The sequence below is a fragment of the Dromiciops gliroides genome, chromosome 4 (genome assembly GCF_019393635.1).
Source record: "Dromiciops gliroides isolate mDroGli1 chromosome 4, mDroGli1.pri, whole genome shotgun sequence".
Classification (NCBI taxonomy): Eukaryota; Metazoa; Chordata; class Mammalia; order Microbiotheria; family Microbiotheriidae; genus Dromiciops; species Dromiciops gliroides.
In genome coordinates, this window is record NC_057864.1 from 71,004,186 (window position 1) to 71,030,821 (window position 26,636).

The window sequence follows — 26,636 nt, forward strand, 5'->3', positions numbered from 1 at the left end:
GCTGTAGGTTCCTTGAAGCTATTCCATAAATAGCTTTTTGTCTTTGTTTATTATTGTTTGTTTTAGTTTTTGTTTTTTTTTTTTGTTTTGCGAGGCAATGGGGGTTAAGTGACTTTCCCAGGGTCACACAGTTAGTAAGTGTCAAGTGTCCAAGGCCGGATTTGAACTCGGGTACTCCTGAATCCAGGGCCGGTGCTTTATCCACTGCGCCATCTAGCTGCCCCCTGTCTTCGTTTATTATTAATAATATTGTTTATTATTTTAAAGGAGGTTGGACAGCAAAAATAAGCATAGAACATAAACAAATTGGCCCTTTGCTACACATGTGCCAATGGAGATAATTTTGTCATGAACCTCAAGCTCTCTTTGATCTCTTTTGAGTTCTCAAATTAAGAGAAGGTGGGGGGACACCTAGGTGGCGCAGTGGATAAAGCACCAGCCCTGGATTCAGGAGTACCCGAGTTCAAATCCGGCCTCCAACACTTGACACTTACTAGCTGTGTGACCCTGGGCAAGTCACTTAACCCTCATTGCCCCACCCAAAAAAATTAAAAATTAAAAGAGAAGGTGGGGAGACAATGTAAAAGGACTATAGCAAGGAAATAAATGGGTTCTCACACAAGAAGAATGATGCTTTCATTGAACACCAAACAGACCAAATATAAGTAGAGAGCTAACTAGAAATATCATTTTCTTAAGAATAGCTAGGGATCATAGACTTAAAGCTATGAGCAAGTAGCTGAGTGGCTTCTACATAGAAGACAATTAATAAATGCTTGTTGAATTGAATTGAATGTATTCCAGTATCCTGTGATACTGATTCCTATGAGGAAACTTGATTTTACCAAGATGTTAAATGATTTTCCTAAGGTCACACAAGTAGTAAGTAGAGGAGGCAAGATTTGAACCTAGGTACCTCTAGGCTGTGGAATAGAGTAAAACTCATTGAGTTTCTAAAGTTGAAGTAATGGCATACACCATTTTGTTCATTGCTCTCTGGACAATTTTTAAGCAAAAGGAGGTGCCTTAGCAATAAAAGCTAGGCAGGCACTAGAAACACCCCAAAGCACTGCTAGAAAAGTGCACCTGTGGGCCGACTGCTTTAGCTGCTGTTGTTCAGGAATTCAGTTCAGCAGAGTTGGGGCATAACTGCAGAGTTAAGCAGAAATTCTGCATTAGAACCCAGGATTCCATCATTGATTTTGTGTTGTCAATATGCATTTTAAATGAAAATTTTCCTGAATTTGGAACTGAATCATTAAACATGTAGCAGATTCAGCTAACATGTCTAAGCATCCACTGTTAGGCACCTTTAATACCAGAAGGCTTGAAAAAAATGGGTTTTAATTGGGCAGTTAAACTGAAAATCCAGCTGTGTTTTCCTTTTCATAAGCACTAATCAGAGTTCTTCATCAGTCTATCCAATGGTATGTTTTGATTCAAAGGATCTTTTTGGTTTTTAAGACTGATTTCAGATGGGGACCGGGTTAAAGAAGTGTTTTATCCACTGTGGTGAGTAATTGAAAGCTTTTTCTTTGTAGCTTGTCTTTTAAATAGGTCAGGAACAGCAAGCGTTCTTTATCACTAAAGCAATTCAATTTTAACCCTTCTTTATTTATTCCATGCTTATACCCTGGGATTAATAGAAATAAAAGTATTTTGCTATTTCTGCTGATATTAAAAACCAAAGTATACAGAACCTAGTGTCCACAGTTAGAAGCAAAATCAGCCCTGGGAAACAATCAAGTCCAGAGAGAGTCAAAGTATTAATTATAGTACTAAGGTTTGTTGATAACAAAACCAACCCTTCTAATAAGGATGACAACAAGAATGAGAGCTAATAGCTATTGTACTTTAAGATTTCAAAGCACTTTACAAATAGTATTTCATTTGATCCTCACAACAACCCTGGGAGGTTATAGCTCTTATTATTCCCATTTTACAGATGAGGAAACTGAGGCAAGCAGAAGTTAAGTAACCTTCCCAGGGTCACATAGCTAGAAAGTAACTGGAGCAGGTTTCAATATCAGGACTTCCTGACTCCACATTAACCACCCAGCTGCTTCAGTAATTCAGTAATTTTATGGCACTTTAAGGTTTACTGTTTATATATAAATTGTAAATGGTTTGGGTGTGTTAAAACTGTGTGTAGGGGGGGGTGTTTAAGGAAGGTGCTATCTGCCTTCCTAGAAATCTAGGCTCAGGTGACCACTTACACTTACATGAGAAATTTTGAAGTTAAAATTATTCCCCCAATCCTCCCAGTCCTAATTTTCACTAAATGAGTAAATGTAAAACAGGGTAGACACTCAAAGCTAGAAAAACGCCCTGAGTTGTTTTTTGTTGTTTTGTGGTTTTTTTTTTTAACTCAGATTAAAAATGAAACTATATTGGAAAAAATAAGGGTAGATCAATGTCATTAAAATCCTGCTTTGGGTTGATAATGAAGCTGTGGAATAGAAAGTCTCCCATAAACCTCCCTCCCCAGATCTGCCTTATGGTCCTGCCCTGTCTTTCCTTCTTCTTCTCAGAGACTTCAAAACAATGCAGTTTTCCCAATAACTTTTCTACTAATGCTAGAAGGACTTCTTGTTTATAGTGATGCTGAAGGAAATCATGGTTTTCATGCACATCTATGCTTATTGTACCCCTATCCTGGAGAAGAGGAGAATTGTCTCTATTTGACTCTTGCAAACAAGAATCTGGGAGGAAACATTGATTATTAATTCCTTCAGATTTCATGGTTATAAGTAGTTCAATGGTTGCTGGCCTGGACTATTCTGGACTTTTAGGAATAACCAAAAGAACTCAACAGAAATATATACACACTGAAAATGTAAATCATTGTGTAGCTTCTCTAATTTGAGGTAGAACAATGTTTATAACCAGTAGACTAGGGAGACAATTGCAGAGATGTCGTAAAAGATAGAGCTTCCAAGGTGGGATAAGGTAACCTCTCTCAGGTGGGGGTGCATGGCATGGGGGCTGGAGATGAGCAGCATCATACAAAGATGGTTAAATACAACTTTTCTGGTTTATCTCTTAGCCTTTTGCCTTTTGGGAAGTAGTTCTATAAACCCCCTTCTTCTATGCCCGTGTTGTCAGAGATCCAGTAAACTTGTTAGCCAGGAGGTAGGTGGGGGCCTAATCCCGATTTCCTTGCTTCAAAAGGTCACCTCTGCTGCTTTTTCAAGCACACTCTGGGAGCCCTTCTGCCTTCCAAGTCTAAATCTCCTTATAGGTGCAGCACCATGGCAACAGGCCCAGCCCTGAGCACGCTGAGCACGCTGGGCACGCCAGGAACCTTGTTTGTGTTACCTGAGGGGCAGGATGCAGCCTGAAGCAGGAGAGGAAGGACCATCACTTACTACCCAGCCTGTTTGAACGAGGGTGGATTTTTTTTTCCCCTCAGTCTTTGTTCCTGCTCAGCTTCTAATGAAGGCTTGAAATAACTCCTGGGGAAAAAAAAAAGACCTCTCAGTAATCAAGGGCGGCAGGAAGATTCTCTTCATTTGGAGCCTGTCTTCTGAACAGAGACTTGGCTTTTGAGATGTAGTTCAGAAAGCAAGTTGGGGGACCAGGACATGTGGCACCGCTATGATTTGGGGTTGCACTGCCAGGTGGCTGTATAATTGCTTCATGTAGGTGGATGATTCATTTATTTGAAATAAAATGTGTGATCTATTTAGAAAATATAGAAATGTAATTATGTGAAGACTTAGAAGAAGCCTCTTGTTAATCCTGCTTCCCTTTTAAGTATGCCATAATCCTTTCTGCTAAAAGAAATGGGGGAGGGGGGAGGGGGGCTGGGAATCAGTGTAGACCACTTCCACTCCAGCGACTCCTGCTGGGAGAAATCCGCTAGAAGTGCCGGCAGGTGGTAGCCAGCTTCCATCAGCCAGATTTTCTGTGAAACACATTAGAAAATTCTTGGCATAAATTATATTAAATTAAATTATGTTGTCTATGTGTTTTCACTTCTACCCCGCTAAGTAGGAATCACTTATCCATAACTAAGGTGGTGGTTTTGAAACAGACAAGTAACTAGTAACTACTGTAATCCGTTCTGAGGGAAAGGGAAAGCTAAATTCTTAAGATGCTGTTTCCATGTTTTCAGGAAGAATTGTGATGAATACGCACAATAGATAGCATCCTTCTATTTGTCATTTTGAATTGTTAATGAGATTTTGTGGTGATATTCATTTGAATTTTGGAGGACTTGCATTTTGGAAGAAAGTAGGGAAATCCCTGAGTTCTAATAGTGGTTGATTTTGTGGAAAATCAAACAGAAGAGAACTCTTTCTTACTTAATACATTGTTGTTATATCCAGGTTTCCATAAGTAGAATTAGGATAGCAACAGAATGGGGGAAGGGAAGCCACTAGGATCAGTTTCTCATTTCTTATTTCATAATCTAAATGCTTCTCTGGCATTAAGTATTTGCATTTATTTAACATTAACATGGTTATTTCAAGGAAATGAGGGAAGGCACCAATTTGATAAGAATTTTTTTTCTTTCCAGCAATAAAGTGATTTGTAGAATGTATTTCTTCTAATACCTGTTAATAAGAATTTGAGCTTGGTTAAGTGTTTTATCGGAAATGAATGTTATCATTGGTACATGAGCATCCAGTTCAGAATTTAAGAATATTGTTTCGTATTATATAACTTAATTGTTCCAAGCTAGGTAAAGCAGAAGAATCAAATGTCAGATTATGCTAGAAGGAAGGGAATTCATTCTATTCCTTAGATGCCAAGGAAGGAAAATCAAATAGGATACACTACTGTTAGTGACTGAGATTGCTACCTCTGGAAGAAGTTAACAGCATTTATTCACAGAAGATGAGGGTGATCCAAACTAGTTTCCCTTCCATTGTGCTTCTTTTAAAAATATCACTGGTGGAAACAAGTCTTTAAAAATTACCTACTGAAAGTGATGTTAGTCCTTGTGAGAAACAGCATCTCAAAACAGCATGTTTGACATTGACTGGTAATAATGATTTCATAGTGGAAAGAATTCAGAGATTGAAACAGAACTCTCTTCTGTGGGCTAAATGAGGGATTTGGACCAATTAACTGAAGGAAATCTAGCATGAAAAGGAAAAAAAAAACCAACACAGAACAAGGTGATAGTAATCCCTACTGTTAGAAGAATTGGGACCACAGCTACAACCTCCTCAGCCCAGGTGCACTTTTCTAGCAGTACTTTGGGGTGTTTCTGGTGCCTGCCTAGCTTTTATTGCTAAGGCACCTCCTTTTGCTTAAAAATTATCCAGAGAGCAATGAACAAAGTGGTGTATGCCATTACTTCAACTTCAGAAACTCAATGAGTTTAACATTATTCCACAGCCTAGAAAACCCCAAATATTTTCAGTTTCTCCACCTATAAAACAGGGATAAGGAAGAAAAAAATAATGACTACTGGAGGGGCTTTGAGAGACTAATAAAATTATGATATATTCATGGGCTGTGTATAATCATTTGATACATTTGTACACTATAAGCACAAATACTACTGCTGTGATTACTTGTGAAACAACTACTAATCCATTCCTCCTTCTGCTGTTATTTTGCTTTAATCATTTTTATGTTGGTCATTATCTTACCACGGTAGATCTTTACATGTTGGCTATCTATAACTAACCATCTTCATCCTTTATTAGAAATACTTTATCATTCCCCTTCCATCATTTAGGTCGCGTGGACTCCCCAAGTTAAAAGAGTCTCGTTCCCATGAATCTTTGCTCAGCCCGTGCAGTGCCGTAGAATGTCTGGACCTTGGCAGAGGGGAGCCAGTATCAGTCAAACCGCTACACAGCAGTATCCTTGGACAAGACTTCTGCTTTGAGGTAAAGCAGTGAGGAGAGAGGGTAGTTAAATGTATTACCTACCATACAATTTCCTGAATTTCTCATTGTGATGTTGAATTATTGGTTAGTTGATCATCTTAAAGAAATAGATTGCTATAAACTCTATGCCCTCCAAATAATACAAAAGGAAAAAAGTTGGGAATCTAATTAAAAATTTGCTAAATTAGTTTATTCAAATTCCTCTTGGTCTATTATGTTTCCTGATTGAATAGATCATCCGACTGACAGTTGTAGGTCATAGGACCAATGGTAACTTACTTGCATTATATTATTTTTCAGAAGTGATAAAGTCTTCTTACACTGTAACATTTTTCAAAACACTAAGCCCAAATCCTAAGTGGTATTTGAAGACATTGTCCAGTGCTAACGATGGGGTTACTCACACTACTAAGAAGATAGATCCATTGATTTCTCAAAGAAGACTCAGAAAAAGGGTTCTGTGGCATGATTGAGTCATAGCTTATCTATCATTACCCCTTGAATGATAAAAGAAATATTGTAAAAAATCCACAGTCAAAGTCTCTTTGCCTTTATCTATGATGTGTTTGTGCTTTAGGTAACCTACTTGAGTGGAAGTAAATGTTTTAGCTGTAATTCAGCTTCAGAGAGAGACAAGTGGATGGAAAATCTACGCCGGACAGTACAACCCAATAAGGTAATTTGGCGGCCTTGACTTGCCAGCAAAAAGGATTCATGGGAATGAGACTAAGCAGTACAACTCCACAAACGATCACTTGACTAGTAAGAGAATGTATTATCAAATGCTATTGAAAGTGACCTCAGAAGCCATCTAGGCTGACCTATTCCTACCAAGAATACCTTTCATGACATACCTGAAGAGTGATCATCCAAATGCTGCTTATCAGCCTCAAACTCATTACTTCCCTGGTAGCTGATTCCACTTTTAGGAAGCTCTCATCATTTAAGAAGTTTGTCCTGGGGCGGCTAGGTGGCGCAGTAGATAAAGCGCCAGCCCTGGATTCAGGAGGACCTGAGTTCAAATCTGGCGTCAGACACTTGACACTTATTAGCTGTGTGACCCTGGGCAAGTCACTTAACCCCATTGCCCCGTAAAAAATAATAATAATAATTAAAAAAAATTTTTTTTAATTAAAAATTAAAAAAAAACCAAAGAAGTTTGTCCTTAAAGAATCCTTAATTCGTCCCTTTGCTAGCATTATTTAGACTAAGCACTCTTCCAAATGATAACCTTTCTCCCACTTGAACACAGCTTAATCATGTTATACTGAAGTCTTCTCTTTTCCAAGCTTATAATGTAATCCTATAGCACTTATATAGGATAGGTCTTTACTATTTCCAAAGCGTTTTCACTTAAAGGTTCTCCATAGAATCATAAATATAGATCTAGTAAGGATCTTGACATTATCTAGTCCAGCCCCATCATTTTACCAGAGAGGGAAATGAGGCTCAGAGGTTTGCAGACTTCCCCAAGGTCACTTGTGGCAGACTCAGGATTCAAACTCATGTCCCAGTACTCCAAACTCAGTGTTCTCTCCAACTCAAACATGCTGCTTTTCTTTTGTCTGAGTCTTCCAACCACCAAGTACATTACTCCTCTCATAGATTCTTTTCAGAACTGGAGAGGACTGTACAGGTGAGTAAACTTTAAAGGCCTGGTAACACCCATGATATAGGCGTACAATGTACAATGTAAAAAGCACTCACTAATGTGAAATTCTAAGTGATTTTATCACCTGTTAGGATCATATAATTTACAGTTACAAATTCCATTCGTGTACATTATTTAATTTGAACCTCACAATAAGCCTGTGAAGTAGGTAGCATAAGTGTTGTTCTTTTTATTTTATCATGAGGAAACTGAGACAAAGTGACTTCCTCATTGTTATTCAGGTGATAAATAGAAAAGCTGGGACTTGAAATCGGGCCTCCTCTCTCCAAGATGAATTAAATCTTCCCACTCTGCTCTAAGGACCTATGGTCATTAGTTAAAATTAGTAGAGTCTCAGGACTAGACCCCAGTGATATTTAAATTGAGTCCAGTCTTTGCTTATAGAAATAGGCCGTGAGGGATTCCGTTCCAGTAACATCAGCAAGCTTGATAGGTACATGAAAACCTCTCAGAATTTCCCATTCCAGAGGGGTTTTTACAGAAGCTAATTGGATCAAAGAGTGCTAGAGTTGGAAAAGCCCCCAAAAGACCTTTGGTCTAACTCACGTCTGGACAAGAATCCCTCCCAAGATGTCTAGAAAGTTGTCAACTAGACTTTGCTTGGAGACCTCTAGTGAGATGACGCCTGCTACCTTGAATGGCAACTCATTCCACTTTTACAGAGCTCTCATGATTAGGAAGTTTTTCTTTATATCAAACCAACATCTGCTTTCCTGCAAAGTCCAACCATGACTACTGCTGGTTCTACCCTTACTGAGAGTCCATTCCATGCTCAATAATGCTTCTCAAAATCTTTTCTAAAGAGTCATCAGCTGGGTGGCACAGTGGATAGAGCATTAGACTTGGAGTAAAGAAATCTGTAGTTGCAGTCCAGCCTCAGATACTGGTGACCTTGGGGAAGGCACTTAACCTGGCTGTACCTCAGCTTTCTCATCTGTAAAATGGGGATAATGATAGCACCTGCCTCACGGGGCTGTGAGGATAAAAATGAGCTATTTGCAAGGCAGTGTGCAAACTTTAATTTATGTAAACATTGTACTCCTATGCCAGGCTCGTCATCTGATTCCCAAATTCCTCATCTGTGTCTTCATTGTTTTTGCATTTTTAAAAATTAATATGTCCTGGAGACAGCTAGGTGGTGCAGTGGATAGAGCACTGGCCCTGCCTTCAGGAGGACCTGAGTTCAAATCCGGCCTCAGACACTTGACACTTAGTAACTGTGTGACCCTGGGCAAGTCACTTAACCCTCATTGCCCTGCCCCCCCCAAAAAAAATTAATATGTCCTTCCCTATTTCTTTCCCATACCCATTGAGCAAATAAAAGAAAACCAATTCTTCAAATAAAGCTAAATACACAATTACCTACTCCAGCAAAACAAACTCCCACATTAGCCATGCCTGCAATTGTGTGTCTGCTTCTACATTTTAAATTCATCACTTCTCAGTCAGGAGTTAAGTGGCATGTTTCATCCTCATTCTCTAGACTCGTTTTATCATTGCAATAGAGTTCTGAAGTTTTTCAAAGTTGTTTTTCTCCATAATGTTATCATCATGAAAGTTTTTTTCTTGGTTCCACTCCCTTGGCTCTGTGTCAGTTCATAGACGTCTTCCTTATTTCTTCTGAAACTGTTTCATAATTTCTCATGGCACAATAATATTCCATTACATTCATATACTACAATTTGTTCATTCATTGACCAATAAAAGGACAGCTCCTTAGTTTCCAATTATTGATTACTACAAAAAGAGCTGCTTTAAATTTTTATGCATAAATCATTTCCCTCTTTCTGTGATTTCTTTGTGTTATACACCCAGTAGCAATAGAAAAGGATGTAAACAGTTTGGTATCTGTGCCTTCTTTCTGTCCATATAGATTACATTTTATCTTGTTTCTTTGTTGGTTGTCTTCCAAATCCTGTCCACCATGCTTCCTCTCTCTATTTATTAAATATCAGAAGTATATTTTATTGATATACATTGCTATTCTATTTCCCCACCATTTTTAGCTCTCTCACTCCCTTTGAATAAATAGGTCCTTTCAGAGCCTCAGATAATGGGTCTTGGTCCACCAAGTCTCAGTGGTGCCTATAAAATCAAATTTGCCTCCTTGAGTTGGGATCACTAATTTACCTTCCTTGTTACCTGTGTTAAGGGCTAAAATTCTAGCTAAACTGTCTAAAATATCTAATGAGTGGTCGCCAATAAATTATAAGCTTTAGCAAGAGTTAGACTTTTAAGCATTTATTAAGGAGAATAAGAATTTGGTAAAGAGAGAGAGAAAGGCCTAGATTTCTATCTATTAAAGGGAGAGCACATTTTTAGCTCCCTTCTCCGCCAGCGTCCTCAGGAAAGAGCCCCAGAGTCCGCGCCAGTCTCTTCCTTCCTCCTCCCACTAGTCCGCGTCACTTCCTCCCGCCAAAGAAAAGACTCCTGGTCTTGCCCTCAAAGACCTTCCCTTCATGGGCAGAACTCTTCTACAGTAAGTATCCAGCAGGTGGCGTTATTCCAATTGTTACAGTCCCCCCTGTTGTTCCTCAAGAAACAAAATGTTTCCTTGACGGAACAGTAAAAAGAATATAATAACTATTGCTAACTAATAATATGTGAACAACAATATAGAAAAGGAAGAGAGGAAAGTTTTGTCCAGAGGGGCGATTTTTTTTTTGTCCTCATGAACCGACGCTTTGACATTAGTCTTGCAAAGGGAGGGCCTCTGCAGAGAATACATGTTACAGATGGTATATATTATAACAGAAAGAGAAAAAAAACAACAAAAACAACAAATCAAAACTGTTCATTTAAAGTCTCTGAAAGTCTTTTCTCAGATGTCCTCTAGGTGTAGTCGTGGAATGGAAGTCTTTTCAGGGGTTGATGTGTGGATGATGGTAATCAGCCAGGAAAATTTCCTACAAAATTGAGCTTAACACAACTTTAAAATAGCTTTGTCAATAATCAAATCAAACAATGAAAGTTCTCAAAAACATGTCTAAGGGAATTCATAATCTTAGTTGTTACACATGAAACATATAATAAAACAAAAATTGAACCATTCTTTAAAATCATAATATTACTATAGTCCCCCCTTATGGAGGGTAATTGAGAAGACAATTGCTGCAATATTAATTAATAAAAATAATTTTTATCTTTGTTTCATCACTTTTTGCATCATCTGCCTAATTATCCTCATGCCATTATGAGAAATTAAAAAATCTAATATAATTGGTAACAGGTGTCAAGGCCAAATTCAACACTGTATTTATCATGACACCTGAGATAATTATGGGGGTTACCATAAAAGAACAGAGAAATGATGGGATATGAGCATTCCCACACTTGAGCAATATGTATTGCCCATACAGTATGCCAGGCTTAAAATAGGTGGATGGAATATATGTCCATGCCACCGAACATATTGGAAGAAACTGAGTCAGACTTAATCAGATGCATGGGATTGAGATGTCCATGGCATCAGGCATATAGGAGGGAGCATAGAAGCCAGGTGTAGAAGTGAGATGGGTGGGATGAATACTTCCAGCCATCTGTACAATATTGTGGGGAAAAGAGAATAAAATATTAAACCAAGAGAATCCAACCTCAATGATTTGTCAAAAGCCGTTCTCTCGGCCATACCTTGACTTCATGCATGTCTCCCCTCATGTGACAGTTCAGTGTCTGCTCTTGCATGTATTCCTCTTGTGATTGGATGGCACCTTGGCCAACTGGCATCTGATAACTCAGAATAAAGGCAATTAATGTCTTAAATGATAAGTTCCCATAATCCAAGTCTCATATGGATTTAAAATTGAGGATAATAAATGATTGCAAAAAATGTGAATACATCTTGACTCAAAATATAATATATAATTATGCAACAATTTCAAATACCCTTTTTTTTTACTTAGTATACAATTACTTTTGTGAAAAATCAGAACATACTTAAATACAAGTTAAAGCACAACAGAATCTCAAAGAACTTTTTTTTTTGAAAAAAGAAAACTTTTACAAATGTTCCCCTCTTTTTTTTTTTTTTTTGGAATATGCTTATCAAAAATAATACTTCTAGAATCAATTTACACTTGCCATGGCAAACAATTTGCCAGGGAAATGCTTTAAAGAGTTTGATCAAATAATCAGTTGAGAAAAAATAGCAAAAACAAATAACTCAGAATATGGGAGCACAATACTCCTAGAATTAACATTGTATAATAAAATCAAAACCATCTTGCAATGTTTCAAAATTAGATAGACAAATGAATAGAAGAAAATACACATGGAACAATAAAATACAGTGAAATTCAAACTAAGGAAATCTAAATGAATATGAACTTAATATCAATAAGAGTATTATAAAATATAAACTTGATCACATGACTATAAAAAGCTTTTACAAATATTCTCCTTGTTTTAGAAACTAAGTATAAGACACAATCTCAAAAGCATGAAAATCTCTATGAAAATAAACCCATACCATTAATTTCAAAATGTATATGTAATAGCATAGAAATCCTATGTAACCTCTGAACTGATACTATTAATAATCTGAGTGAATTTAGAACACTTTTGATTCCGATATCTAAAATCCCCAATACTCATATCAATACCTTGCTGCTTACTTCTACATTTCTGTAAAATATATATCCTTCCATGGCAAAAGAAGCAGAGTCTTGAACTATGTTGATGATTGTCATTCTTATTCAACTTAAATTTTTCTTCTTTAACCCCTCTATATTGTCTGTCAGTCTTTTCACCATACAAATGCTTTATAAGATTACTAATTAAAGACAAAAGCAGGTTAGCAAAATTATGAACAAAACAAGCATATCTGGAATTTAAAGGGTTTTCTAAGGTTGTTTCAGAAGCACAGCCAGGCTGGGGAAGGGCTGAGCCTGAAGCTGCAAATGTAGTTAGAGAAAGTTGAGCATGCGCATCAGATCTCTGGACTTCCCAGGCAGGGGAAGCAATGGGCTTGGCCATGGGAGGAGTAGAGGGTGGGGTCTGGAGAGGAGGGGAGGGACCAGCACAATTTGAATCAGACTTGATTTTGAACTCAGGCCTGGATTCCTCTTCCCCCACTTTGCCTCCAGGTGCTAGGGGATTAAAAGCTTCTAGAGGGTGGGTCATTGCCTCCAGGCATGCAAAATTAAAGCAACAATTACTGTTAGAACTGGGAAAAGCTGCGGGAATCTCTTCAGGTTTCTCTGAAAAAGCATGGTTGGGAGAGGGAGAGATATTTCCTTGTGTGAGTAAGTTGCTGGCTCTTTTAACAAAAATAAAAAGAAAAATAGAAAATCCACAAAAACAAAGCATTAACATGATCTTATCTCCCATTTGTCTGGTTAAACAGACTAAAATAAAAAATAGGGTAATTAGGGAGTTTAAAAGGTCCATTCGAAAAAATTTAAAGGGAAAACACAGCCAGTGCGCCAGTACTTAGCAGTTTAAAGGGTAGGAGAAATTTCTTACCCAACCGGAAGATCAGAAGTGAGGTTCAGCTTTCCTCTTCGTGGTCAGCCATCTGTTAAGGGCTAAAATTCTAGCTAAACTGTCTAAAATATCTAATGAGTGGTCGCCAATAAATTATAAGCTTTAGCAAGAGTTAGACTTTTAAGCATTTATTAAGGAGAATAAGAATTTGGTAAAGAGAGAGAGAAAGGCCTAGATTTCTATCTATTAAAGGGAGAGCACATTTTTAGCTCCCTTCTCCGCCAGCGTCCTCAGGAAAGAGCCCCAGAGTCCGCGCCAGTCTCTTCCTTCCTCCTCCCACTAGTCCGCGTCACTTCCTCCCGCCAAAGAAAAGACTCCTGGTCTTGCCCTCAAAGACCTTCCCTTCATGGGCAGAACTCTTCTACAGTAAGTATCCAGCAGGTGGCGTTATTCCAATTGTTACACCTGTAATTTGTACAACTCTATATAACCTGAGACTCTTTCAGGGTTTTGTTTTGTTTTGTTTTTTCAGATTATTTTCTTGGATTTTGTCCCCTACGAATATCTGGATTTCCTCTTTCTGTTGCTTTCTGTGTTATAGCTGTTCTCCCCTTCTCTCTTCTATCTAGCTGGGTTGACATCCTTAAGCTGTTTTCCCTCTTCTTTTTAGTTTAAATCTCTCTCTTTTTTTTTTTTTTTTTTTTTTTTGGTGAGGCAATTGGGGTTAAGTGACTTGCCCAGGGTCACACAGCTAATAAGTGTCAAATATCTGAGGCCGGATTTGAACTCAGGTACTCCTGACTCCAGGGCCAGTGCTCTATCCACTGCGCCACCTAGCTGCCCCCTTAAATCTCTTTTGATTAAATTTACAAGGTTCAAGCAAATACATTTTTACCAGTCTTTGATGAGTGCCTTCTATCTTTGGCTGTGAGAGGCCATCATTCCTGTATTTTAAATTACAATCCATCAGTCCAAATTCTATTCTCTGACACCAAGTTATTAGCCAGATCACTCCTAGATCTTCTTTTCCCATCTGTTTGATATCAGTGATGAAAACGACACCTGTGCATTTAAGGGCTTCAGTTTATTACCAATGACTTCATGGTCCTCTGGATTGGCGTAAACATACAGGTTTCTGATTCACTGACATCTTTAACTTATTAGCACAAACAATTATCAACAACAAACCTGTTCAGTTATAGTTGATTTTCACTAATAAGCTACATGATGTACTAGTTCTAATCTAAGATAACATCCCTTGAATTTAACTTCCTATTTTTTTCATTACAGGACAATTGTAGAAGGGCTGAGAATGTTTTACGATTGTGGATTATTGAAGCCAAGGACCTGGCCCCCAAAAAGAAGTATTTCTGTGAGCTGTGCCTTGATGATACTCTTTTTGCTCGTACAACTAGCAAGACCAAAGCAGACAATATCTTCTGGGGTGAACATTTTGAATTCTACAGCCTTCCCCCTCTCCATAGCATCACAGTTCACATTTATAAAGACATGGAAAAAAAGAAAAAAAAGGACAAGAATAATTATGTAGGACTTGTCAACATACCCACAGCCAGTGTGACTGGTCGCCAGTTTGTGGAGAAGTGGTACCCTGTGAGCACACCTACACCCAACAAAGGGAAGACTGGAGGTCCTTCTATTCGGATTAAGTCACGTTTCCAGACTATCACCATTCTACCTATGGAACAGTACAAAGAATTTGCCGAATTTGTCACCAGCAACTACACCATGTTGTGCTCTGTCCTCGAGCCTGTGATTAGTGTGCGGAACAAAGAAGAACTGGCTTGTGCCTTGGTGCACATTCTTCAGAGTACTGGCAGGGCCAGGGTAGGTGGGGAAGGGGAGTTGGATTGCCCACAAGCTGTGCAGATTCTGCTTGGCGCAATTATACAACAAGGCAAAGATCTGTTGTGTCAATAGGAATTTTCCTGTAAACACTTTATGTCCAAATATACAGGTGTATGTATATATACACACATACGCAAAGTATATAAAACATATATATTATAGGTTCATAGAACAGCTGGTTTAGGACACTTTTAGTTGAGACAGAGACAGTTCGTTTTATACTTGCCTAAGAGCAGTGTTTGTGGAATTGAATTGGGACATACATTTCTAAGGTGTCTTTAATATCATTTAGAAGAAATCAATATCTTTGGTCATCAGTAAGGAGGCATGCAGCATATAGGGCTAGCCCCAGAATTAGCATGACCTAGGTTTAAGTTCTGCTAGCTCAGTGATCCTAAGCATGCTGCTTAACCTCTCCTTGTGCCTCAAGAGAACTTTGTATTGCTCTACTTTGTGGAAAAGGCCCTATCTTCATTGGTGGGGGAAGTTCCTCTCCTAAAGCCTAAAATCACAGCTTCCTCATTACATACCATGCTGGTTCTGGAATATGGAAGAACTGGGTTTAAATCCAGTCTCTAACACTTACCACCTGTGAGACAATGGACAAGCCACTCACCTTCTATAATCCTCAATTTCTCTTCTATAAAATGGACTTAATACCTGAAAAGCACATGCTTCTTAGGGGTATAATGAGGTGCCAATGAGCCTCACAAATGTAAAGCATTTTGCAGACTTTAAAGATAGATGGGTAGGTAGATAATTATTCTATTTTATGGCTTACTTTACTTGTAGTAGTCTCCAATTTTCTCATCATACTATTAGCAACTTGAGGTGAAATTGAATAACAGTCTTTGGGACACTTCTCACTTTCAGTATGTAGGCATGTCCTTTGTTCCTTAAAATTGTTCATACCCAGGATATATAAAAGTGCTATTGAGGCTCATTAACCATTTGTTCTTTTGTGGTTTTGAATTGCCCTCGATAAAAGTCCATTAGTGCTTCCAGCTTTGACTTAAATGAAAAAATCGTTTAATCATTTCTCTTCCTTTTTTTATTATTTGACAGCCATGTGCTTCTAGTTTACCCCTCTACCTTGTAGCAACTAAATCACTACACTCAAGTAATTCTACTGATGCAGTTGAAACTCGAAAGCAAAGAAAAAAGAATCCAAAATGAATTTTATCTTCTAGGCCTAAGGGAATCTACTAGTCTCAGTTTAGAAGACAGGGTATCCGCTAATCACATCGTGTCCTGCAATAGGCATCATTTTCTCAGTTACTTTCTCCTTTCTTCAACTTTGCCCTCATAGGACTTTCTGACAGACCTGGTGATGTCTGAAGTGGATCGGTGTGGAGAGCATGATGTGCTAATCTTCAGGGAGAACACAATTGCCACCAAATCCATTGAGGAATACTTAAAATTGGTGGGACAGCAGTATCTCCATGATGCACTTGGTAAAAAGAAAACCACCAACCATATTCGTTGTCTTCCTTTCTCCTACCAGCTATTTCAATCTAAAGGGCTCGCTTCAGTAGCTGCTTGTCTCCAATTTACATGGGGGGTCAACTGTTTGTCCTCTTCTTTGCCTCATTTCTTTACTTGATTCCTTTGTTTCTTATTCATGATCCTTAGTTGATAGAAATATAGAAGGGTTGTAGAGTAAAATAGATTTTGATTAACGTCAAGAAACAGTGCTGCTTAATTTACATAAGTACCTCTTTGCACTGGCATTATAAGCTGTATCTTACAGCCACAGCAAGAGCTCTCCTTTGATGATTCTTACTGTTATTAGAAAACTGCATAGGAAGTCTCTAGAACAGTGCCATGCATACCTGAATACCTGTAGGTATTCAGTAAAATGTATATTAACTAAATTCTTATTTTTGATCTCACAAAGCAATATCACCTTCATATAAAATGGTGAGCTAAATCAATTTCCATATGAGTGCAGTAAGAAAGGTATTTCCATATTTTGAATAAGAAGGAGCAATTTAAGTAGATGGTGAAGATTATATTGTTCAATGAGACATAAAACAGCTTAATGGATTAATTTAGGGATTCAAGTAATCACATAGATCAGTTACTGTATTTAAAATATAAGATAAATGGCCATTGTGGAAAAAATGGCTACTCCCGATGGATTAATTTTATCCACTGGTAAGTTTCTTAGAGGTAGAGATTGCATTGTCTGCTTTATTATTCTTCATTGTGCCTTGCATGATACAATTCAGTTAACCAGAATTCACCTCACTGAACACCTGGGTTAGAAGGTTCTTAAGAGCTTGCATATGGGTCGGGCCTATGACCAGAGGAGCCCTTCGACTCTGTGATTCCAACTGGAATATCAACTGTGATCAACTGAAATATTTTTTTGGTTTTTTTACTTTTTTTTTTTTTTTTTTAGTGAGGCAGTTGGGGTTAAGTGACTTGCCCAAGGTCACACAGCTAGTAAGTGTTAAGTGTCTGAGGCCGGATTTGAACTCAGGTCCTCCTGATTCCAGGGCCAGTGCTCTATCCACGGCACCACCTAGCTGCACCCTCTTTTTTACTTTTTTAAAGGAGACAAATTACAAGTATAGTTTCTGTCACATATATTTAAAGCTACTTCCAGAATGTATCCTAGAGCCAGTATCAAGTCATTAGACAGTATTGGTCAATACTAATTGAGGTTTTAAATGATGACCTTACGGTACCACAGGAGCTTTAATCATCCAAGGAAGATTAAATTGTTAGTATAAGGTAGTATAGTTTAATATTAATATAACTTTTACCAATAGATATTGACCCCAAAGGGTCCTGAGCTAAAATTTAGTGGAAAAGAACATCGAGACATTCCTCCCAGGGAGCTGAGGTTTTACTCTAATTCTCTGCACTTGGCATGCCGTGCCTGAATGGTGTTGATTAAAATATCCTCAAAATATGGACAGGATACAGCTCAAAATTTGCTAGTGTGGTACATAACTGCTGGGCAGCCTGTCTTCCTGTTTTGATTAAAGCATTGTTCTCTACAGGGCAAATTCTGTTGTCTTATTCATACTCACCTATTTCCTTGGAGCTGAGATTTACCTTTGTGGTTGAAACAACCCAATCAATCAATCAGCAAGTACTATGTGCCAGGCACTAAGGCTACAAATAGAATTAATGAAGCCATGAAGGAGCTTACATATTAATGAGAAAGGAAATGGGGAACTACATAGGTATAAATAGAATAAATATAAATAAATGAGCACAGATAAATGCAAACTAGTTAAATACAAGGTAGTTTGGAAGAAAAGGCATGGGGATCAGTTGAGGAGATCAGAGAAGGCTTCATGCTCAGGTGATGCTTGATCTGTGTCTTGGATTAGAGAAACTGAGAATCTCAGTAAGAATGAAAAATGGAGGGAGCAGCTAGGTGGCGCAGTGGATAGAGCACCAGCCCTGAATTCAGGAAGACCTGAGTTTAAATCTGGCCTCAGACACTTGACACTTACTAGCTGTGTGACCCTCGGCAAGTCACTTAATCCTTATTGCCCTGAAAAAACATTTTTTAAAAAAGAATGAAAAATGGATTTCAGAGGAGAAGCTCAGTAAATTGCCTTAACAGAAAGAAATTCCAGCAGACGGGTCCATAAAGGAGTTCCTTTATAATGGCTTTATTTTTATGGATCTCTAGTGGCAAAGTTGAATTCATTTGAGACACTACAATAGTTAAAGTTTGCTTATTCCCCAAAATAAAGTCTCCAGGTTCCTAGAAAATGGGTCCTGGAGCATTCAAAGAATTGATTGTCATTTGAACCCCTCCACTTTTGATTTTCTATGAACAAAATAGGAGTTATAAACAGGTCTTTGAAGATTATAAATGCTTTTAATCAGATACTGTGTAGAATACACACACACACAGACACACACACACACACACACACACATCCAGAAAATTCCATTATTAATATAAAACATCCCTGTTGTCAAACATGTGCAAACCATTTTATCAGCATGTTTTGAAGAATGGTCTGCATTATTATCTTGAAAAAATACTTCTAACCACCTAAATACAGGTGTTATTATTTTGAAAAATCATTCATTTCTGGGCCCTGAAATTTCTCATTTGCATCTTCTATCAGCAGCAATAATGGAAAGTATATGTTAGTATTTGTTAGTTATTTATTAGCATCAGCTAATAAAGGCTTGACTAGGCTTGGGGACTCTTGGAGAATTACAGAAAAAGAAAATATTAAGATCACAAGTTTGAGATATGGGCCAATCTCCCACAGATCATTCTATGCTGAAGTCCCTACACAATCATCCTTGTGCAAGTTAATAGGTAAATAATTAACAATACTTGGTCATCTAACTTCTTAAAAAATTATGAACTCTTGTCCTCCATTATAACTTCTTTTAAAGTGAATTTGACACCTTATCTCCTAATTTTATCACAGGAATATCTTAGCATGTTAATAAAGAATGTGTTTCCTAAGGCAACTGCTACTCACTATTCAAAGAAACCATTTTGATCACTTCTTTGGGTCCTCATAAAATTGTTTCTGCTCAATATGATTCTTAAGGAACATAAGCTGATTTGAAGGAAACAAAGACTATTCTTTCCACTTTCTTAGAGATCCTACCATGAAATATAAAAGATGTGGAATATCTGTAGTCATGCAAACTAAGCTAATGTGTTAAAGCAGGCCTTACTCTTCAAAGGTGAAGAGTTTTAACTGTAGTTTAGGTGTCTTATAGAAAAAACATTGTCATTGAGAAGAAGAAACCAGACTCCAGCTTGAATCTATTCTTGGTACCACCATTAGCACTTGCTGTCTTAGTTCATTCAGATTTTGTGGTTTGGGGTCCACATTTCTCAAATGGTGATAGTGCTATTAGCCAATTATCTACTACGTGGGGTCTACGTATGGTTAATGTGTTAATGTTTATTAAATAGCTTGAGGTCTTCAAAAATAGCACCTCTGATCTGCAGCATCATTATCTGATCACTGCCAGAGACAACATCCTTCTGGTGCCTAGGATGTGGTTTCAAAGCAATTACCCTTGGCGGACAGTCATTCAAGCCCTTAGCATCTGGTCCCAAAAAGCAATTCCCCGTAGTAAATTCTCGGGCAAAAGACAATTGCCAACAGAAAGCCTAAATAGGAGTTTGATGCTATTCAGGGACACATTTCTTATAATTGCCACTATCTGTCATCTTCTTCCCTCTAATAGGGGAGTTCATCAAGGCTCTGTATGAGTCAGATGAGAATTGTGAAGTGGATCCTAGCAAATGTTCATCCAGTGAACTATTTGACCACCAAAGCAACCTGAAAATGTGCTGTGAGCTGGCTTTTTGCAAAATCATCAACTCTTACTGGTGAGCATATGGGCATCACTTTTTGCTTAGATGACTGGATGATTTGCATAGGAAAGTAATTGTAGTCTTTTTTTTAATCTCCCAACTAAAGGATTACACCATATCATAGACTATTTTGTGCATGTTTATGTTTAATTGGGATTTTCTTTTTTCTTCCCCAGTGTTTTCCCCCGTGAATTGAAAGAAGTGTTTGCATCTTGGAAGCAACAGTGCCTGAACAGGGGCAAGCAAGATATCAGTGAGCGTCTGATCAGTGCCTCACTGTTTCTCCGTTTCCTGTGCCCAGCTATCATGTCCCCCAGCCTTTTCAGCCTTATGCAGGAATATCCCGATGACCGGACATCTAGGACTTTGACGCTCATTGCCAAGGTTATTCAGAACCTTGCAAATTTTGCCAAGTAGGTGATGGTAACATACTAACATCTTTAAAGGATTGAAGTTTTTTTAAAGAGGAAGAAAGAGAATTATTCAGTATTTATAAAACTGGTTACAGGTTACTTCAATATAGAGAGGAATTCGGCAAATCTTGGAAGAATTACATAAATCCTATTTCTTATGGAAAAGATTCTTCTTTATGTATACATACGTGTGTGTGTGTGTGTGCGTGTGTGTGTGTGCGTGTGTGTGTGTGCGTGTGTGTGTGCGTGTGTGTGTGTGTGCGTGTGTGTGTGTGCGCGTGTGCGTGTGTGTGTGTGTGTGCGTGTGTGTGCGCGTGTGTGTGTGTGTGTGCGCGTGTGTGTGTGTGTGTGTGTGTGTGTGTGTGTGTGTGTGTGTGTGTGTAAGTCAAAATTTTCCAGAAGTGTACCACTGCTGCTCTGGTCTGTTCACCTATACATACACACCCATGCAAATACATTTACTTAGAGATGAACTGATTCTGACCAAAGTTACAGCCCCATTAAAAGATTCCCACTAAATTTCAATTCCTAGCTGTTCATGCATATTGTAAAGGATTGTACAGTAATATGTATTGGGAGTGTCATAATTGATTTAACCATTATTCTCTACCAGTATTTATTGAATATCTTTCAAGCACCCAATGTCATGGTTGACACTGTGGGAGCATTCCAAAGGAGTGGTTGCTTATGAGGACTCCACAACCTATCTGGACAGAAGGCACAAAACCAAACGTGAAACCTTAATGAAACCATATGCATGATATATGTGTGATACTGCTAGAAGAGTTTAAAGGAGTGAGAAATTAATGTGGCCTGGGGTAATTGTTCTGAGCTTCATGAAAGAAATAGGACTTGCTGTGTACTGTGAAGAATAAATAAAATTTGGCTGCATGAAAGGTTGGAGAAAGGTATCTCATGTTGGAAAAACAGCTCTAGCAAAGAAAGGCATGGAGGAGGGTGGCAGTTGTAGCAATGGCAGTAATATTTATATTTAAGGTTTGCAAACAGGCTTTGCAAGTGCTGTCTTAGTTGGTCCTCACAACTCGCCTTTGAGTTAGTGGGTGACAAAAACAAGAATGACTTGGAGAAGAAAGGACTTTCGGCTTCATCCTGTCATCAATAGGAAGCCATGGAAGACTTTTGAGCAGGGAAGTAAGATGATGAAAGTAATGTTTTAAGATTTCTCCCTTTTCTTAACCCTATGTAAGCATGTGCCTTTTTATTCCCTTTTTCACAAGTATATTCTATGTAAAAATTAGTCTCTCTCTTTCCCTTTGCTTTAGGTTTGGTAACAAAGAGGAATACATGGCTTTCATGAATGATTTCTTAGAACACGAGTGGAGTGGAATGAAGCGCTTTCTTCTGGAAATTTCTAACCCAGACACAATCTCAAATACCCCTGGCTTTGATGGCTACATTGATCTGGGCAGAGAGCTTTCTGTTTTGCATTCCTTATTATGGGAAGTTGTTTCCCAACTTGATAAGGTAAAGCAGACTGGAAGCATCAAAGGGGAGATGGGAGATATGGAACCTTAATGTACCTGAATACTGGAAATCCAGGGCATGAGACAGTGCCCCCATTTCAGCACTGGCTGAAAAGTTAACATTTGGCCCAATGGTCCTAGGGGTAAGCAGGTTTGTAAATAGAATGATTCACTCTTAATATCTCACTGCGTTTACTGTGCATAATACAGTGTTCATTATCCTAAAACTTAGTAGACAAAAGAAATAGAGGTGCAAATAAGGAAGCCCACTGAGCAACAGTGCATAGCAGTTAGTGTATGCATTTGTAATAGTGTCCTGCTATTGGTGAAATAATGGCAAGCATTCCTACAACCTTGTATCATGTGTAATAGAAGATCTAGAAAGTCCCAGCCTGCTGGTTTTGGTGCTAAAGCAAACATATCGAATATGTGAGTATGCAGTCTAATTCACACATGATAGAGTGAATCATGACCATATAGAGTTATTTCCAACAAAAGTGCTGATGTTATCATAAAAGTACTGAGGAAATTACATTTAAAGTAGGATACATTTCCCTGTGCAAGTCAGAAAAATGGCTTTGGTAATTGCTAATGCCACAGAGTCCACCTGGGATTTGAAAATCCAGGTGTGTTGTTTCTTCACAGGTGTGAATTAGACACATAGGAAGCAATCATCATTTTAAGTAGTTTCTTTTTCTGACTGTAACCCCACTTGGAGGTTAAAGAAAATTACATTTTCTCCTATTCCTGATTAAATTTCTATCGTGCCAGTCATTTTCCTACCTTTAGGAAATTGGGCAGGAAGAACAGTCTCCACAGAGGAGAGTAACCTAATAGACTTTGGTTACCAATAAGGCTTGTGGCTATAATTAGTTACTGATGTATCTGTTTGCCACAGATATGATGTAAATATGTATGGTGGTTCGTTAGTTAATTTCCGAAAACAAACATATGCTTTGTTGTGATGAAGATCTGTACAGTTATTTTCCAGCTATATTGAACATTTTGTACCTTGGATACAAAATTAAGAAATGTTGGGTGGAAAAAAAATTATTTACAAAGACCGTTTTCCTGGGGCCACCTAAGCAATAATGTGTATGGCAAGATACACAAAGCAGAAGCTGTGCTCTGGGTTCACCTTGTGGCTTTCACATCTGCCCAAGTATATCAGAAATTTTAGCTGCTGAGCAGAAAGGATCACTGGGCAAAATGTGACTCCAGAGGAGAGAAAGAGGCAGCATGGTCTTCATCTGACATGGGCCCATTTAAACAGGATGCAGGCCTGTTACCAACTGTTTGGAGCAGGGGGGTTTAACTTGGGTTTTTTCAATATCTTGATGGCTATATTTCAGTGTTAAAGGTTTCTTTCATAATCATATGTATCTTTATTTTGTGCATTTAAAAACATTATTCTAAGAAAAGATCTGTAGGCCACAGCAAACTGCCTGAAGCAAAAGGCCAAGAAGTCGTGTCTTGGAGCATATATTAAAGTTAAAGGAGTTCAGTTTAGCTTGTCTTTATTCCCCATTAAGGTCACCATGCCTTAAACAACAGTCTTGAGGTCCTATTTCTTGATAATGAGCATTCCTGTAATAGAGGAAAAGATTAGGAGAAAGAAAGCTGGTACTAAAAGGTTATTATTGTCTGTCGCAAAAACAAAACAAAACAAAAAAAACACGCATCAATGGGGTACAGAATATTTTGTGAAACAGTATTAGCTTAGTGTGGAAAATCTTTACTGTGTAAATTTGCTTTCTTCTTCACTAAGAATCTGGGCTACACCTAGTAACTTCTCCTGGTTGCTGTTGATATGACCTTGTTGTAAAACATTTGTTTTACTGATGCACATTCAGGTGGCAATAGAATATGGTGCCCAACATAAAATAGGATATTACATGTTAATGCCAACCTTGTGCCCCTGCAGTGCTCTCTTGGACCCCTGAATGCAGCACCTTCTTGTATGTTGGCATGCATTTCTTTTCCCACATGACTCCTTAACCTTGGAAGTTCCATCCAGCTAGCTGATCCTAAAGCCTTTGAATTCCTTTGTATTAGGTGTTTGGTTTGCCTCATTCCTCCAGCCCATCTTGACCTACTTTACCCCCACAGACTTAGTCTGCTTTGCATGCCCCTTTTAAGTTGGAATGGCAATATGGTTGTATTAAGCATGTCTTTAATTTTTTTTTTGCATTAATCCTAATTTCTTTTCTATTTCCTTTCTTTCCTCAATGTCTGCTGCACACCTTGTTTCGTCTCTTCATCTCGTCGCCATGGTTACGCTGCTCCATAACAATGCATTATGAACCTGCCACACCCACATGCAAAAACTTACCCTTCCTTCCAACCTTCACCCCTCCATCAATGTGCATCATCCCCCCAAAAAACATGGCGGATATTCCGATGCTTATTATCCAATCAGGGTGAAAATTCCTTCCTACAGGCGACTGTTGCAAAATTGGGACCACTTCCTCGAGTTCTTGCTGATATCACCAAGTCTCTGACTAATCCTACACCAATACAGCAGCAACTAAGACGCTTCACTGAACATAACTCCAGCCCAAATGTCAGTGGTAGTCTCTCTTCAGGACTGCAGAAGATATTTGAGGACCCCGCTGACAGGTATGAAAGAGTGAGGATTTGAACTAATATATCAAATAGCTGAAATATCAAGGGAATCGGTTAAATTCTAAAAAACAAAGATCTACTTAACTTTGTACATACAGTCTCATAAAATAATGTACATATCAGCTACTTCTCTGGGCCTTAATTACCTCAACTATTAAGTGAAACAGTTAAACTAGCTGGCTATTCCCCAGGATTCCAGGACTTGGTGATTGAAAAGTTTCCTTGAGTGAAGAGGAGGGCCTTCAATGATCTTCCCTATTCCCATTATTTTATCTATTTCCCAACAGTAGTAATTAGAAGGTAAATCCCAAAAGAGAATATCTGATCTACAACAAATGAAACTCTGGTCCAATAATATCTAGTTCTAGGTATGCATGGGTGGGAAGGAAACATAGAAAGGGGGACAGAAAGCAAGACCTAAAAGGTTGGCGGACAGATTTTGTCCTATTAAGAAAAATTGGGGAGGAAATGATGATAGGTAAACATCAAGAGGCTTGGGAGGGGTTAAAACCATACTTGAACATTAATTAGAAGTGCTGCAAAGTAATGGGAGTAGGATTCAGAGGTGTAGGTCTGTGCCTTTGGAGAAAACTACAACAGCGTAATATATTTTGTCTTCCAAATATATATTCCAACTTTTAATGAAATTCAAATTTGGAGAAAAAATATGTAAAGAGAATAATTGGTCCCATGAAATTTCAGGGAAGACTGTCATGGCTAGTGCGAATTGCCTTCACTCTTGCGTAGGTGGTAACTCAGAATCTCTTTGTTTTCCACAGTGATTTGCACAAATTAAAGTCTCCCACCCAGGAAAACACAGATAGCTATTTTAGAGGTAAAACGTTGCTGTTGGTTCAGCAGGCATCCTCCCAAAGCATGACTTACTCAGAGAAAGATGAGAAGGAAAATGGACTTCCTAATGGAAGGAGCATTTCCCTTATGGATCTTCAGGACCCCCATGCTGCTCAGATGGACCATGGATCCATCATGCTGGATGTGCCGATGCGTTTGACTGGCAGCCAGCTTTCCATAGCCCAGGTGGCCAGTATCAAACAACTCCGAGAGACCCAGAGTACCCCCCAGAGTGCACCCCAAGTGAGGAGACCTTTGCATCCAGCCTTGAGCCAGCCAGGCAGCCTCCAACCCCTGTCCTTCCAGAACCCAGTCTATCACCTCAACAACCCCACGCCATCCATGCCAAAGGCCTCTGTGGATTCCAGTTTGGAGAACTTGAGCACTGCCAGCTCCAGAAGCCAAAGTAACAGTGAAGATTTCAAACTCAGTGGCCCCAGCAACAGCAGCCTGGAAGACTTCGCCAAGCGCAGCACCCAGAGTGAAGACTTTTCTAGGAGGCACGCGGGGCCAGAGAGACACATGCCACTGGCCCTCCCCCGGCAGAATAGTACTGGGCAAGCACAGATCCGCAAAATGGACCAGGCCGGGCTGGGCGCCCGAGCCAAAGCCCCCCATTCCCTGCCACACAGTGCTTCCTTACGGAGCACCGGCAGCATGGCAGCAGCTTCTGCAGCCTTAGTGGCTGAACCTGTCCAGAATGGAAGCAGGTCCCGGCAGCCATCCTCCTCCTCCAGAGAAAGCCCCGTCCCCAAAGTGAGAGCCATCCAGCGGCAGCAGACACAGCCGGTAGGACTGGACTTTCATGTGGTTTTTGCAATAAGGTTCTCCCAGCACCAGGTAGGAGGGAATCTGATGAAAAAGCAAGGTGCTTGCTTGGTGATGGTTTCTGCTTAGTCAGTGTAAAAAAGAAATTAAACTAGATCATGTCTGAGTAGAGGAGAAAGGGGACTTAGAACTAGACGGCCCTGTACTGAGTGGGCCCTGCTCCTTTACAAACAGTACACATCCAAAGGGAGTGATGGACCATACTGAGGAGCCAGCAGGCCAGCTCACTTGTATAAACTCCACAGGTCGAGGCTGCACCAGCTTACAGGAGCAGAGTGTGCACCTAAGAGTTTTATT

At 38.9% G+C, this 26,636-nt stretch overlaps 1 protein-coding gene across 10 annotated transcripts in view; it reads left to right on the forward strand.

The window, feature by feature from the left end:
- RASAL2 (RAS protein activator like 2) overlaps nt 1–26,636 on the forward strand; it is a 354,882-nt gene that overhangs the window by 308,325 nt on the left and 19,921 nt on the right. For 8 of the 10 annotated variants that reach the window (XM_044000631.1, XM_044000635.1, XM_044000632.1 and 5 more), the window contains 9 exons: nt 5,696–5,849; nt 6,427–6,525; nt 14,236–14,790; nt 16,121–16,265; nt 20,008–20,152; nt 20,314–20,550; nt 21,834–22,035; nt 24,454–24,653; nt 25,439–26,300. In XM_044000631.1, the coding sequence (XP_043856566.1) occupies nt 5,696–5,849; nt 6,427–6,525; nt 14,236–14,790; nt 16,121–16,265; nt 20,008–20,152; nt 20,314–20,550; nt 21,834–22,035; nt 24,454–24,653; nt 25,439–26,300 (2,599 nt within the window). The remainder of the gene's footprint in view (nt 1–5,695; nt 5,850–6,426; nt 6,526–14,235; nt 14,791–16,120; nt 16,266–20,007; nt 20,153–20,313; nt 20,551–21,833; nt 22,036–24,453; nt 24,654–25,438; nt 26,301–26,636) is intronic. The other 2 variants (XM_044000633.1, XM_044000634.1) reach the window with 1 other exon arrangement.